This window comes from Strongylocentrotus purpuratus, unplaced genomic scaffold (assembly GCF_000002235.5).
Source record: "Strongylocentrotus purpuratus isolate Spur 01 unplaced genomic scaffold, Spur_5.0 spur5_scaffold_6, whole genome shotgun sequence".
Classification (NCBI taxonomy): Eukaryota; Metazoa; Echinodermata; class Echinoidea; order Camarodonta; family Strongylocentrotidae; genus Strongylocentrotus; species Strongylocentrotus purpuratus.
In genome coordinates, this window is record NW_022145612.1 from 18,142,109 (window position 1) to 18,159,253 (window position 17,145).

A 17,145-nucleotide genomic window follows, 5' to 3' on the forward strand; every position below is an offset into this window, starting at 1 on the left:
GGTTTCTTGGGAGGCCTTTAAGTTTCCTCTGCCTGCGAAACGTACGTAGAGGGCAGTAATTATATTGTTCAATCGTTGACAGAACATGAAAATGTCCTGCTAATGACCATGTCTACTTAATTACTCATTTTGTTCACTTCATATGTCCTTCTAATGACGCTGTTAGATGTATATATTTATGTTCATATATATACCCCAGATATAGGTATTTTTAATTGTGAACCCCAATAGTTCTAGGAGATATAAATAATTGATGACTAAGCTATGAAAACACCTGTTTTATATGATAAATAAAATCACCAAATGCACTCTGGTTTTGCTATGAAGAAAACGGTATTTTATTGCGATATTGCAATATTCATTTCATTTAACACGTTAAAGATTTAAGGTTGACAGGTAAGTCAATGCGAGGGTGAAATGGAGAGTATTTATAGAAAATGAAATAACTAGACGAAAGAAGGTCGTGGGGAGAATCGTACGATCAAATATAACTTTGATCTTGATCATTGAATGAAATAGGGAAACTGGAAGATATCACACCGTCGATGTGGTCCCTTAGCCCCCCCCCCCCCCCCCCCCCCCCCCCCCCCCCCACGTAGACCTATGATCCTACCTTCGGAGCTCGTTTTGTTGATTCGTGTTTGTAATAAGTTTAATAATTTATATTTAAAAAAAAAAAAAAAAAAAAAAAAAAATCGAAAAAAATAATTACGAAACTGTTGCAAGCAAATGCCCGTAGGCACACACGTACCAACACACACCCGCACACACGCACGACGCACATTATACAAGTAGTTTCGAGATGCTGTGCTGTCAAAAGAAAAATAAAGATCGCACCGCTCTCACACACTGCACACAACCACACTCGTCTAGACTACACAACCACATTTCTTAAGACCTAGGCAGTGTTTTATAAAGAGTTGCGACTGATTCAAATCCATCCCAACTAGTTATGAGATGGAGCCCCGTCTTCTTATATGGATCAGATTACAAATGAACCCTTTACTCCTGAAAATTATATATAAGGGTACGAAAAAAGAAAATGTATGCACCCTTATAAAACCTGTCACTAGACGCTCGGTCTGTGGTCCCTTAACACAAAACTTAGCAAGTGATCTTGAATTCCATATTTGCGATTGATAGTATTGATCACTACTCGCAAAGATCAAACCTACGATCTATTGCAACGCTTTGTACTACGGGCCCAGAGTTGCGACCACTAAGACTGAGGTCGAGGTTATCGACTAAAACCACTCTCACCCATCGTCGGGCTAGTACACATGTCCCTGTGTGTTTGGTTGATGTAATCATAGCCTTCCATAAACTTTGACGTTGAGGCCATGGATTAAAGATAAACTCCAGTACTGGTAACAAAAAAAAAATAATTCTCACAGAATCAAACGAAACTTACACTGAATGTTCAAGATTACAAATAAATGACATGTGCCAAACAATTTTGGAAGAAAATGTATACTGGCTGAGTAATGAGCATAGAAAGTCAAGGAAATCAAGGTAGTACTAGCCCCGACACCATGTGTGTTGTCCCATATATAGATTTCTATGTGAGTGCTTGTTACTTTACCAAGACTCGGTTAAATTTATTATGATTTTGATGACTCCAGAACCTTGCAGTGCACACCAATACTTACATGCTACATGATCAACTGTTTCTGATCCTTTCCACACCTTTTCTTTCACAATGCAATCGCATTACCAGTACTAAAGTTTATCTTTAAGGTTACCAAACAATAGACAATAGATAAATGACAACGTTAATTAATGACACAAAAATGTAAAATGATGCTTTGTTGAGGGAAAGGATATGTAGTTTAATTCATTTTAGGCGCTCGTCCGTTTACAGGCACACTCGTTTCAGTTGAAATTGGTTAACATGAAAACCAATACATGACTGATATATGATTAAACATGTGACAGATATTTGAATCATGGCTTATTGATTGTAATACTTACAACGGAACCTACGTGAGGGATTGAAAATGTTCAGGATTCCAACTTAATCTGAAACATTAATCTCCCAGGGTTGTGGGTTATTCCACATAAAAAAGGACAATTAATACAGAGGTTAAAACTTAATTTTTGTTCAAGTTCAATGAAAAGGGAGATTTAGATATAATCTTTTGTCGGGTGTCTACCTAATCTGATGCCATTCAACAGCTAATTGTGGCACGTGCTGCACTTTTTTGAATAATGACTCTGTACTACCATTGCATTTTTATAAGGGCAGTGTAGCCAACATAACGCAGAGACCCCCCCCCCCCCGGTAGTCGTTTGGACTGCTCATTACAGCAAATATGGCGTTTCGTATGCCTCAGAAAGGGGGGGGGGGGTCATGGGAGGGGAGGGCGGCATGTAGTGCCGCTTTTGTCATCTTGCTACATTTTGACCCCTGTTACTCAATTTCTAGATACGCCATCAACGACGGTTAATAAACTTAAAGTACAAGCACATGACATGGTTTTAAGAAATGCAGTTATCATAAGAGAGGTCTTCTGATATTCGAAACGGGTTCAAATCAAAATGAGAACACCGAGTATGATTATTGTTATATACAAGAATAATACAAATTTACATTTCATATTGGAGGTACGATTATACTCAGATTTGGTCAAAAGCCAGGAATATCATCTGGGGCATGTCTATATGAAGTAGCTATTATTATAAGACCAATATTCTTAGTTATTCTACATGGACGATAAGATATCAAACAATGTTCACCTATTCAGATTGCAAGTACAATAGACAGTCATACTCTTACAATTCTTCCTTAATATTGTTCTCATTTCGCAAATCTAATGAATTTGTTATATTTACATCATTTTTACTTCTTCTTCATTTTAGTGTATATTATCGTAAAAGGCTTCCCAGAAATGTTTTAATGGCAAGCAAAGGAGCTCAGCAACATGATTACATATTATATATAACTTATTTGATTAAAATAAAAAGCGATTGGATTGTATGTACAGTATAGGTCAAAATCAACTTGAAGGATTGCATTTAGTTTGTCAACAGAAAACTGCACCTCTTTTGAACTTCATTGTGTACTGACTGTGTAATCGCTCAACGGAAAAAAGAATTTCGATTCCTTTTTTTTAGCCCGAGTTTTTTTCTTCAAATGCAGTATTCTTGATGTTCATCGGATTGATACGTCATTGAGCAACAACAACAAAAGATGTAAATAAAAGGGAAAACTAAGAAGTAGTACTAATTATAAGTCTTGTGTACGGGTAGATGACTTGACAGCCTCTGGTGAACGTCTGATCCGAATAAAAGATATCTATTTCCTGCTAACTGTAAAGGGGGAAGAGAACGAGTTTTTAATTGAGAGAGAGCTGGTAATGAAAGGCTAAAGATCAAAGAATCATGTTCGTCTATATCACATATTAAAATAGGAATTAAAACGTTGAATTAACCAAATCATAAAATCCTGACAACACACAAAAAGAGGTAACAATCTCGTTACATAACATTCTATCTTACTCCTCTCAAGTCGTTTTTCTATTTGATAATTTTCTTTAATATTTATTTTGTTGGGTGTAAATTCAACATTACTATGAAGGCAGGTACTAATGGATTACGAAGTGTTGTTTCATACTTATTCAGTAGTATCTCTCTTTGATTTTTTGTTGTTGTTCCAACTGCTGTTTTTAGTTAATTGATTAAGTTATACCTTAAAGGTACTACAAAGTTTTGGTATGGGGTCATGAATTTGGTTCAAATTAACATATTGGAAGCATATGCATTCCTACAATATTCATTGATCGTTGTCGCGGTTGAAATTGAGTCTAAAGTTATGAAATAATAAATAATACAGGTAAACTCTTTATGTTGTATAGCTCCCTCTCAAGGTCAAGATATTAATTTAGCTATGAAACAATGTTTCTTGACTAAAATCGACCGATTAGCTATTTCCGTTTGGAAATTATATATCACAACTACATATTCTGAGATTTTCATGGTCGCAGCTACCATTGTACGGCCATAGGCGCTATTTGAAATTCATCAAAATTTACCGGGAGCACCGGCAAATTTTTATATTTAATTTTTCTCGAAAACAGAAGTGTTTTAGGGGCTAATTTTTTTAGTGTTTATAATTCATCCCCAGGGGCATCCAAATATATCAAAATTGTAAAGATTCACTATCCACCCAATTTTCAAAATTTCCCAAAACTTTGTATTACCTTTAACACAGATTCATGAGAAACGTAATCCATCGTTGACATAAAAGGCCTACCGAATGCACAAACAACAACCATCAGATGTATTGATGTTTATTCCAGAACACGAATAAATACTTTAAAATGATATTGGACTTAAATACCCGATAGCCCTGAATAGGGAATTCACATCACATATAGATCTTGGGATTAAATTACGATTTAAAGACATTAAAACTAAACAAAAACGCATCCACAAAAAAAATGATGCTTAATAAGGAACAAAACAATTACGTGATACGAACTATTGATTGCGAATGATTTGGTGGGGTCAGTTTCACATGAATTATTCGGTTTTTTCCAAAGGTTCACTTTTCCGAGGGTTTATAATTCTAAAACACAAATTTCACATACTAGGGAGTTTATAAATGAAATAGGGCTTATAATTCCAAACATTCCATACATGAAATATATAAAATGAAATATATTTTGTAATTTAGAAAAATGAAAAGGGTTTATAAACACAGAAATGTAATATGGTTTATAATTCCGAAAAATGAATAGGGGTTCATCCTTCCCCATTTCATTTTCGGAGCTAAGAACCCTTTTTAGTAAAATAAAATTATGAACGAAGCTTCGAAAAAACAACCATTGGAAAAGCGACATGTAAAGCCTCGGTCACAAATGCCCTTACGAACGCCGTACGAACGATTTTCAGACAATGGAAATTCGGGAAGACAATGGAAAAAACAGGGAGATTCGTACGAAATTATTGTTCGTACGAACCTTTGTGACCGTAGCATAACCGATTTCACCCATGAACAATTCCCTGTGGGCCTCACACGAGACCCAAGTCAGACTTGGGATCCGTAAGAGCCTTATTTTATGCGAGCGCATACGGTTGCGTCAAGTGGTCTGCTCACAAGACGCCCTTATGTCACTTGAGAGTGTATGAAACTTGCAAAATTTCTTTACATAAGTACCATTAGAATCTCATATTTTGAATATACTATGACGACTTGGATCTAGTTCTAAAACACAGAAAAAAACATTGTTTGGTGATTTTTAAAGTACAAAGTTACTTACTTGCATTGTTGCAACTGGCAAGAGACTCTCCTTCCACTCTGTGGATAGATCATCTCGTACCTGTCGCTAGTTCCTTTGCCGTACTCTGTGCACAGATAGTTATACGGATGGCATCCGATCGCTGTACAAAAGGGTAAAAGTCAGATGAAGTCAGTAGGTTACATACTTAACTTTCCCCAGTCAAATAAAACTACTGATGTAATTAATGTAAGCGATGATTAAAAAATGTACTAGGCCCATGTATGCATTATATACCCACACATGTGTTTGTGTCCATATACGACAAATCAAAACTGATTGTACCCTTTTGAAAAGTGTGGAATGCAAAGGCTGCAAAAGTTTCATATACTCTTGATTAGGGGCGTACTCACTTGTGCTGAATATCGTGTGTGTAGACCCTACAAATCACGGAGTTCCAAATTAAAGTTTGACCAATCACAACAACCTTTTGTATCCTTCAAGGGGATACAACACACAAAAATACATTACACAGATAAACTTTAAAATAGTTTTTAAAAATGAATATTTGAAAATTTGAAAAAATGTCTTACCGCCCATATTGAAATTAAAGCGGATGCCGTTGATACTCATAGAACCGCCAGGGACAAGGGATGTCTTGGCCTGCTTGGGTGTGAGAACATTGCCAGTGTATCCGAGTTTGTCGCGGCCCGAACCATCACTCTGTGAGTTACCGTAGAAAGCAACGTGCCACAGGTTAGGGCCAGCAGGCACCCCGGACTCAGGGGAAGAGGTTAGGTCCATGTTCGCCGTAATTGGTACATCGCCATCTGACACAGGGTACCGATCAAAGTTCACATTCATGTTGAGTAGGGTCACTTGAGGTGGACCAGATGATTGTTGACCTGCACAACACCAATAACAAAAAGACCGTTCTCATTCAGTGTTATCCAGTGCTTTACAGGCATCAAAAGCCCCGGTGAGAAAATCCCATCGACAAAACGGCAGTTCATAGAGACATTTTAATATTCAACATGACAATTTATTCTACTTACAGTCAGGGGCGTCGCTAGACCTTTTTCAGTGGGGGGGGGGGGGGTGTAGAGGCCAACGATTACCGAAAAAACTAGCCACCAATTACCGACAAAATTAAATGTCCAATATCTACAAATTCAACACTATAAACCTGGGGCCGAAGGCTAAATTGTTTTTCCTATGTACTATCTATAGTACTTGCATATGCGCAAAATTGTCATTTTCCTCAACGACATAAATATACGAATTATTTCTTCAATTTAGTCAGCATCATAGCTATATATTTTAATGCAGGCGCGGAGCTAAGATCTTATTTTAGGAAGGGGCGGTAGTGAGCAAGAGAATCACTTAAAAGCGCGCTCCTTATGGGCCTCCCGCGCGAAGCTTAGACGCTTCCTTAAATTATTAGAAAAAGAAGACGATTAATTGTACCGTTTTCGACTGTTAATCCTTGGCTGAATGAAGTCCCCCCCCCCCCCGCCCCGCGCGAAAGCTATGACGTTTCATTAAATTATTATTAAAAAAAGACGATTTGCTGTACCGTTCTCGACTGTTTATCCTTGTCTGAATTCAGTTCCCCCCCCCCCCCCCCTCCCACGCAAAGCGCGGAAGCTTAGACGATTCGTTGTACCGTTCCCGACTCGACTAAATGTAGTTTTCCCCTTCCGCGCGAAGCGCGAAATTTTTGGCGTTTGATCACAATATAGAGAAAGGAAGACGATTCATCGTACCGTTTTCGACTGTTATTAAGCCCTATTCATCTGAATTCAGTTTCCCCTCTTGCGCGAAAGCTTTGACGTTTCCTCAAATTATTAGAGAAAGAACACGATTCGTTGTACCGTTTTTTACTCTAAATAAGTCCTATTAATTGTGTCTGAATTCAGTTTCCCCCTCCCGCGCGAAGCGCGAAAGCTTTGACATTCGTTGTAACGTTCTCGACTCGTCTTAATTAAGTTTCTCCTTCCGCGCGAAGCGCGGATTTTTCGGCGTTTCATCACAATATAAAGAAAGGAAAACGATTCGTCGTACCGTTGTTGACTCTTAAACCTTGTTTGAATTTAGTTTCCCCGAAAATTTTAAACCTCTGATTTCTTTAGCTGATACTATAGGAAAGTGAAACTTCAGGAAAATACAAATATTTTAGTTGTAGTCACTCTCGAAGTCGTCACAGCGGAGAGACTTGTCGGCCGACCGACAATATACCGTGTGAGTCAAAAAAAAGTTTACACCTAGAAAATTGCTAATTGTTTTAAAAATCATCTATGAACAGTACATTATTATACACCTTATGAAAGAGTGTTTTATCCCAAATCATTTGGTACCAATTTTGTGTGGTATATGTTCACGCTTGGATGAACAGGTGGCATTGTTTGCGAGAGTGCAAAAATTGATGAAAACAAAAGCCTATAATTACATGTCAACTAACGACTATGACATTTGACCTTTGACTTACATACTCTAAAACCTAATCAGATTTTCGTCCTATGGTAATACATATTGTCACCAAGTTTGAAGTTCATACCTCAAGTAGTTCTTGAGATATCGTGATGTCACAGCTAATACCTGTAATTTCAGAGATTGAACCCTATGACCTTTGAACTTTGACCTTCATACCCCAAATTCTTATCAGATCGTATTCCTATTACGGTATACTATTAATTAAGTTCATACCTTAGGCGGTTCTTGAGATATCGTGTTAACGAGAAAGCGAGACGGACAGACGATCAACCCGAAAACATAATGCCGCCTGCACCACTTTCGGTGGGCGGTTTGCCGCGTCATGTCTGAACAAGCCTTTAAAAAGGCTGGGTATTGACCTTTACTTACCACCACCGCCAGAGTTACCACCACCACCCATAGCACCACCGCCATGACCGCCACCACCACCACCTGTTGAGGCGGGTTCGTTTTCACCGGGAAGGCACGCCAAGGGACTGCACTTGGTGAAGACTTTGCTGTTTGGTTTGCCCTTCAGGGTGAATCCAGGTCCAGTTTTGGAGATCTTAATGCATAAGAATTTGGTACTTCCACATGCCTGGCCATTCAGATCAAAATCGTAAGGAATACTGTTGAATCTGAGCACACCTCCTAGTTCAAAGTTTTGTCGAGCTGCGGATCCCAGTCTGAGATTAGCAGGGGAAACTTTGGCCTTCTTGCCATTCTTCTTAGGACTGCCCCATGCTTCGAGAGCCCATCCTGGATTGCCGGTGATATCGGTAGTGGTAGCCCTGTCGTAGACCACGTTGATGTCCAGGGTCATGTCATTACTGCGACCTGATCGAACAGCTGAGAAAGGGACGCGAACCACTCCAATGGTCGACACTGTGAACTGTGGCTTAGCCTCGGCTGTTGGATTGGAAGGGTTTGGGGTAGGAGAAGGGTGCACAGGAGGAATAGGATGGACAATACCACGAGAGGGAGTTGAGGTAGAGAGCAAATCAGCAGTCATGTTAACACCTATTCAATAGAAGCATAAATTAATCATGATGAAGTACAGACCATTTGAAACGATATCATAAATCAGGCAAAGCTACGTTACATACAGATTCATCAAGTGGAAAACACCAATTGCAAATCATTATGGACAAGCCGAAGGCATATTGTGTCCCAAATGTTGACAAGTTTCATGGGATATTCAATATAATAATCAACATTAGCATTATCATTATCCTTCATACTTCATCTGATCCAAGCTATAGTAGGGCTTCTAGATTACAAATTTTAGGAATACTAAAACCTGTCATCTAGGCGGTAACGTATAGAACAAAATACCTGAGCCTTTCCCTCATATTTCGTAAAATATCACAACACCATTAATTTTCATAGTAATATATGGCTAGTGTTGAACACATCAGACTATAAGGACAATGATGCCCTTTGTGTAACTCATGCAATCTTTACAGATCCCTGTCAGGACTCGTACTTGTTCCTTTAGAGTAAGCCCCCCCCCCCCCACCCCTCCTTTTCACACAGGGGTAAAATTCTTTAAAGCTGATTTCTCTAAAGAGCTGTAAACTAATCAGCTTTAGATACAACATCATTCACACACAGAAAATTTCGGTGCGGTTAATCGAGATTCACTGCTCTTTAAACGCTCAGTAGGGCCATTGCGCATTTACGAGCAGTGACTCACTTCTCGTAAATGTGCAATGGCCCTACTGAGCGTTTAAAGAGCAGGTCTAGTAAAGGACGTATATCCATTCCCACACAAAATGTCTTGCTCTCTAGATACGGGGTTCGTATCTGCATCCTGCTTTGACCGGCGTATGAATCGCGACTTTGTATCTGTCCGAACATCGTATAAACGACGTTCACACAAGGAAAATTTTCTTTAAAAATAATCAGCTTTAGATATGATGAATTTTACCCCTGTGTGAAAAGCCTTTCGAAGATGTGGGCAGCTACGACAATGGAAACAATGGGTACACACAAAGACACGAGATGCGTAGTCTAATTCACTATGATCGTATGCTTTTATACAAACAAAAAAAGGTTGTTACATCACACGCTCATGCACGTATACCAAATTCTTGAGTGCAACGTGACACATTTTACGCCAATCGAATACTCATTTAGAAACTCGGTATTACATAATTGATGTATTAAAGAGTGAAAATATATATCAAATAATTGAATCTTACCAATGCATCGGACTTTGACACAACCCATGAGGTTATCGGCATTATTATCTCTTGCCATCAGTTTGAAGTCAGGTTGTGGACGGTCCTTCTGGAGTCGGGCGCATAGGAACTTCATTTTCTTACATTTCACGTCAGGCCTCATTTCGATTGTATGTGAAAGTCTCTGAAAGTATGAGCATTAATAATGAAAACGATATATATTATGTATCATAATTATACACTTACCAACGTAAAAAACTCTCCGCCGCCCCTGATGATAGCGATAATAATAATAGTAACAACAATAACAATAAAAAAAAAATTATGAAAAAAAAATAATATAATACAGAAATTATAATAATATTAATGATTATAATAACGACAATGAAATAAATAATTAACAAGAATAATTAAAATAAGAAATATTAATAATACATTCATGATAATAATAGTAGGCCTAATGATAATAATAACGATAATAGTAATTATGATAAAGTGAAAATCTAAAATGTAAAGGAAGAATGAATATTGACAAGGCTATGATGACTGCGATATGAACATTTGATTCAAATAAACTGAATTAATGTTCTCTAATAACCTCCAACTAAAAACAAATTCGAAATCAAAGGTTTGTTCTATTTCTTTTTTAATTGATAATTGTTAATAGAATGTAGAATGTGCACAGATCCAAACACATGCTACGATCCACTTATCATCCATGACACACACCCATATCCGCGCACACCCTCACACATACACGAACCCACACCCACGTGTATAGCAGTACCTGGAACTTAAACTCGGGTCTCTCAGATCCCATGTCTACTGCGGTATCCCTTTCGAAGTCGCCCAAAATCTGATCGGTGGGAGAAATTTTGTCCTCGGTGTCTCTATCAGTCGCCGAGCCCCATGCCTGGACCTTCCATAGATTCCGACCCTGCAGGCATGAAAGTCATTAAAAAAGCAACATCAAAGTATCAAAGAGTGGCGAAAAAGGATTATATAGATATTGAATGCTCCGTAGTTTATGTTAATCAAACTATATACCATGCACGATCTCTCTAAGGTGAATGGCATAGTACTATTGTATTAGTACTCAACAATATGTTATGCAATATATTATGTATATTGTTGACTGCCGCACGGCAGCTAATCAGCCAATAAGACGCTTTCTAAAAAGACTAAATAAGGGAGTATCTCACGGTGAAAGGTCTTAATCTCGATGGTCAAACAGTAAAAGAGTTTGGAGTACATTTAAATTTGCGTGCAAAGTGCGCCGAGTGTATGCAATGACAATTTCATTACACGACATTCGTAAAAATTTGAATTCACAATTAAAATCTGTGCGTTCAGAAATTGTCGATAATGTCAGGGATTCAGAATCCACCGATCAGAAGTATATGTAGGATTTACAAAGCAACTGTAGATCTGGGGGGAAATGACATGCGTTACCTTCTCTCAAGTATTGCAATGAATACTGGATATGCTAAGAAACTGTGAATAATTATGAAGAACATTTCATTGTTTGTTCTGAATAACTGATCTGGATAAGGATGATATTTACTAGCTCATATTCATGAGTGGGATATGGTAAAATGAAGCAATAATTGGCTTAAGACAGAAAAGCATAGAGACACAATAATTGTTTGAGAAGATCATAATGGGGTCCCTGAGCCCGTGTTAGGACATATCCCACGGTAAAATTTGCTTCCAAAAAGAAGTGCATTCATATTATTTATTTGGGGTGTTTCAAATAAGGATTCTTATACAACAAACTAAATAATTTTGCTAGAAACTCGCCAACATTTTATATGATGTTAGAAAAAGATTTTTGAGTTGCAAATACCTCATATTGCACCTTGCACACACAAATTCAATATGGGATCTTTTGATATTTTAAAATGAAAAAAAATCACTTCATATGTTTCTCTCTTAAATCTATTTTATCTTAAAGTGGGACTGCACTACTTGTAGCTACTTGGTCCCTTTTTCTCATGAGAGCTGATTTGATGAGAAAATCACCTGCCAGTGACCATGCAGGGAGGTGTAATCCATCATGACCAAACTAGTGCTTTAAATCATCTGTAAATATGTACGATCATAAAGCAATGAGTAGTATGCGTCACAAAATGGGCTTACCCGAATGCCCATACTGGCACCACGGTTGTACTTGACAAGGACATCGAAATCGACTTCGTTTTGCTCTCCCTCACGTATTTCAATGCCTTCGCTGCTTGTAGGCCTTACGCTGTTCACTAAAATCTTGGGTGCTGTCAAATCAAATAATGTAATAAATTTTTTGCATTTACCTTTTACCTTGATTTTTATTAAGTTCCCTCTGAAGAACAGTACAAACTAAATTAAAGCGAACCTGCACGCACGTTTCATAGTTGTCAGTGTATGGATTTTCTTACTGCCAATTTGTTGAAGAAGTACACAATATACATAATCCAGACGTTTTTTTTTTCTTCTCATTTCGCCTTTTCAGAGGCTTCAGATGTACTACCACGAAAGTATATGTTCATCACGATGAAATAAATCTCCTACAGATAACATTGTAGTTATAGAGACAACGTTCACTACTGGTGAAGATGAGAACTTATTATCAAATTTTTCATCCAATTATGTTACTGTGAAAGTATCATAGAAGAAATTCTTTGAAATTCTTTGAAATGCATCGCTCTTAAAAGGCCGTCATGTTCGAAACATGAGAGGAAATGACTGAAGTATCACTGAGTCAATTTATCATCATTTTGATGATTCCAAACCTTCAAAATATACACGAAATCTTATGTTCCACATAATCATAATCAACCTTTTCCTATTGCATCAATACACTATAATTAAAAACGCGCTTGCATGACCAGAACTCAACTTACAGGTTGATTTAAAAAAAGATCATCCTAAACAGTTCTTTTGCACATTACGACATTACGAGTAGCATAAATGTGTGTACTGCAATGCCTCACTGTCATTTATATTAAACGTATGTAGAGTAGTGAAGAGTTTTCTTCGTGAAAAAAAAATATTCATAATAAAACGAGGACTTACTTATTTTACATTGCTGAACCTTGCAGGATACCCTAGTGCCTCCGTCTGATTTCGAATCTCGTATGGTATATGGCGGGTTGGGACGACTGCTCTTGCCGAACTCGAGACACAAGTAGCGCTTTCCGTCACATCCGGCATCTGAGATATTTACTCTACAGGAGGAAGAAATGTGTACACTCAACATATGAGATAAATTAAGTTGGGCAACCACTTGTTGGTTAAAACTCTACCTATTTCAAAGCTATTTGTTAAGCAATTCAGCTCAAGAGAACTTGACCAAATTATGACATTTTTTTATCTTTACCTAAGGCCTAAAAAAAAAAAAAAAAAAAAAAAAAAAATATGTTGCCCTTTGCGACCGACCCCAAAATCTTGAAATCTACGGTCGGCTTTAAAAAAAAAATTACCATTTTTTTGAAGAAAAAAAATGTATTAAAGCATTCAAAACTGAAGAATATCAGCCCAAAGAGGGGGTAAACAAAAATTAATAAAAAGATTTCCGACCGACCGACCCATGTTTTGGCACCTAAAGGGCAATATAACATCTTTCTTTTTTTAGGCCTAATAATGAGGTATATAATTACCAACGATTCCTGATGAATGAGGGTTGAGAAAGACTTACTCATGTTTGTACTAATTTTATCAGGTTTGGTAAAAACGCAATAGCTGGTCCAAACAAAAATTAGCAGACAGTGAAGGGTAAATAGCTTTAATTTCTGGCAGTATGTTAACGCATTATACCCTCTATTTCCCTTTTTCTCGTTCTGTATCTACCCCCCTGTATCTTTTCTTTTATCCAAGACCTTGGTAATCATTACTAAGATCAAAATATATCAATAGACTACAATGCAGCCTATCTTTTTTTTTTGAAAGAAAGGTTTAGAAACATCACTGAGTGAAATTTTAAAAAAAAAAATCACTTTATTTTCTTTAATTTAAATTTACATTTTTCGCCGACATTTCAGCCTGCGGTCGCCAAATTTGTTATAAAATTATTTGATGATCAGACAATGTTTGCAAAACATTCAGCAAATGAAAATACATATCATAAGCCTTTTGAAACTAAATATAACCCACCAATGACTTTTAAATCACAGTAAATATAAATCAATGATTCGTACCTGGGATTTCTTATTTGGAAAGTATTGGGCCTTCCTGATACAATGGACCTTGATCTGTCTCCCATATCTAAGACCTGGGGGGCTTCGTCATTACGACTGGTCCCTTGGGCGTCGTCACTCGCGAAAACTCCCATCCTCCACAAGTTTGTACCGTCGAAAGTAGATCCAGGAGACACGTCTAGGTTAACAGTAGCCTCAACCGAGTCAAAGAACCCCCCACGAGACAATTCAGGCGCCCATGCTAGGCCAGTGATGTCAATATTTTTGTTCCTGTTGTCTTCTACATTTGACCCACTACCACCGTTTCCATGACTACCACCGCTAGGACTAGTACCACCGCTAGGACTAGTACCACCGCTAGTACCACTGCCAGTACCACGATTATTGTTTCCTCCGCTGGTACCAGATCCCCCTGTTCCGTGTCCGCCCGTCGATCCTGTATTTACATTAAAAAAAGTACATAAGAACGTACACCGAAATCATAAACAAAAAAACAGATAAGGGTAATCTGTGCACATGACACCTACCTCTACTTTTCCTTCCATAACGACTTAACTGTCAATGTAAAATATCTTATATAATTAAACAATACCTTTTCATATGAAAAATCCTTTTTTTTTTTAAACAGGCATAGTTTTAGAGAATAATTTTGTACTTTTGTACATGTTTTATCAAAATATCATTGGTTATCATGATTTAATTATGGCATTTCCTGTTTAAAAAAAATTGTTTTGTTGTACTCTTGTTCTTATAAATAAATATCTGCATAACGACATGAATGTCATTAGCATCAGCAAAAATCACTCCATGTCTACATTATATACATCTGTTCTTCAATAAAAGCAAACAATCACCTAATTGATAATAAAAAGCCTAGATTATGGACTATCTCGTCACGTGAACCCGTTCAAAGCTACGATGATGCATGTGCATGTAGAACACCCTTAAAGCGATACTGAACTGATTAACTTTCTCCCCTTAGCGCAACTCAATGCCCAATTTCCACTTTGCAGACAGAGGACTCGATGCGAGAACCAACAGCGCAACAAGTTTTGGACCATACTGCTACAGCTTAACTGAGATGGCGCCACAGGGGATGCTACTAGTACAGTGCGGCCGTGATCTCGACAGTAGTGAGTTATTACCTCCCCGTAAAAGTGCCGGAAACGGAATTGCCCCTGTCATACCATGCAAATGATCACCTTTACAAACACAAAATATGAAATTCCCGTGAGCTTACCACTGTCACACTGTTGTTCTTCACAGAGTACGATTGGCGACATGGAAAATTCGGTGGATGGATTGTCTCCTTTAGCGTACTCAAAACATAAATAGCGGTAGGCATTATTGCAGCCCAGCTGATCGGCATCACGGAAAGTAAAAGAGCCAGACAGCTCCATGATGTTATCATCCCGTCTTGTAGGTGGCTGGAGAGTTTTGCGCCTGCCAAGATAATCGAGGATGTCCGGGACTTCGCCACTTCTGTGAATGCAACGAGTAAGTGGAAAGGTTAAAACATCTTTCGAACAGAAATTAAAAACTTAAAGAATAAAGAACTGCTATACAATATTCTAAAACAGAAAGAAACAGCTGGCGAACATAGGAATTCGGTAAGGGGTAAGAATGAACTTTGAATAGAATTTGGAATTCTCAGTTTGTGGTTCATTAATTGTGCTAAAAAAGCATTGAGAAAAAACAAATGTTTCAAGTTTTGGATAGCTCAAGAAAATATACCATAGGATTCGGTTGAAGTGGGGCATACCAAAAATGTACCTAGGTTTTAAGAATACAGCATATGGTGGAAGAACTACTGTTGAACACTTACCTTCGTCCTTCGCCCCGTGAATTTGCACTGCCAAAAGCTCCGACCCTCCAGAGTCCATCGCCGCTAATGATGTCCGTATTCTCTGCGGGGGTCACACTTAGAGTGGCGCTCACACGTGTGTTTCTTCTGCTTAGTGAGGCGCCGATATTGGTGTACCTGGCGGTTTTCCCCGAGGAGCTGCCCCCGTTGCCCCTGTTTGAGGGCTCGTCTGTAGGCACATAACAATAATAATGATAATAATAATCATCATCATATTAAAAATATTACGAATAAGATTGATTTACAAACCTAACTACTCTACTCCACTCTACTCTACTGCGCTACCACCACATGTACAAGTACCTTCTACATGTAGAGGATTGGAATTCATGTTCAAAATAATAGACTCTACTTTCAGAAGAATAATCAAACCACTTCTCTGGAGCTAAATGGTTTAAATTCCAAAGTGAATCATCCATATAGACCATATTTATATGACTCCTAAAAAGGTGGCTTTCATCACCTCTGTTTTAACCCTTACTTCACCGGGTGACAAATTTCGCAACATAAATGTTGACCCGCTGCATTTGTTCACGCCACACCACGCGCTGACCCATTACTTTTAAGTCTTGTGATTCTTTTAGCATCATTATAGAGTATCGTAAACCTCTGTGGCCTCATACTAGCTTGAAAACGGGAAATTTGTGTAAAAAACAAGATGGGAAATTTCCTTATGTTTTTTTAAAAATAAGTAATGACATTAAGATGTAATATTCATAATGGATAGTCATTCAGAGACCTAAAAAATGACAAACTGTAAGTAAGAAGAACATTGAAATACACGGGGAAAATGTAAAACATTAGCATACATAAGTACTCAAAATGTGGAATTTATTTGAGCTTACCACCGCTACACGTCTGTTCCCGGCACATGGTATTCGACTGCATTTCAAATGTCATGGAAGGTCGGTCTCCTTTAGCAAACTCGAAACACAGGTACTGGTAGTCAGCTCTGCAACCCAAATCGGCTCTCCGGGGGAAATCGAATTCGCCATTCAGAGTCATTTCGCGACCAGCTTCCATAGGAGCACGCAGTGATTGTCTGTCAAGGATGTTCCTTACTTCGCCGTTCCTACGAATCCGACCAGAGTAATAAGAAAACACAGTCAGTTCAGGACGCTATCTTATTTAAACTTGCGATTAATCGTTAATTATTTGCGATTGAGTTCAAAGACAACTATGTACATAGGAGATAGGAGACTGCAAACTTGCAATTGATTAAAGGATTTTCGATT

At 38.0% G+C, this 17,145-nt stretch overlaps 1 protein-coding gene across 1 annotated transcript in view; it reads right to left on the reverse strand.

Moving 5' to 3' along the window:
• Positions 1-1,804: 1,804 nt before the first annotated feature.
• Positions 1,805-17,145, reverse strand: part of LOC582310 — a 48,960-nt gene continuing 33,619 nt past the window's right edge. Inside the window, exons 15-26 of the mRNA XM_030973370.1 lie at positions 16,756-16,982; positions 15,872-16,079; positions 15,287-15,528; positions 14,047-14,482; positions 12,926-13,077; positions 12,014-12,144; positions 10,662-10,811; positions 9,896-10,058; positions 8,082-8,711; positions 5,813-6,124; positions 5,262-5,382; positions 1,805-3,309 (exon numbers count right to left, since the gene is read on the reverse strand). Coding sequence (XP_030829230.1) covers positions 3,306-3,309; positions 5,262-5,382; positions 5,813-6,124; positions 8,082-8,711; positions 9,896-10,058; positions 10,662-10,811; positions 12,014-12,144; positions 12,926-13,077; positions 14,047-14,482; positions 15,287-15,528; positions 15,872-16,079; positions 16,756-16,982 — 2,776 coding nt within the window. The 3' untranslated portion in view covers positions 1,805-3,305. The remainder of the gene's footprint in view (positions 3,310-5,261; positions 5,383-5,812; positions 6,125-8,081; positions 8,712-9,895; positions 10,059-10,661; positions 10,812-12,013; positions 12,145-12,925; positions 13,078-14,046; positions 14,483-15,286; positions 15,529-15,871; positions 16,080-16,755; positions 16,983-17,145) is intronic.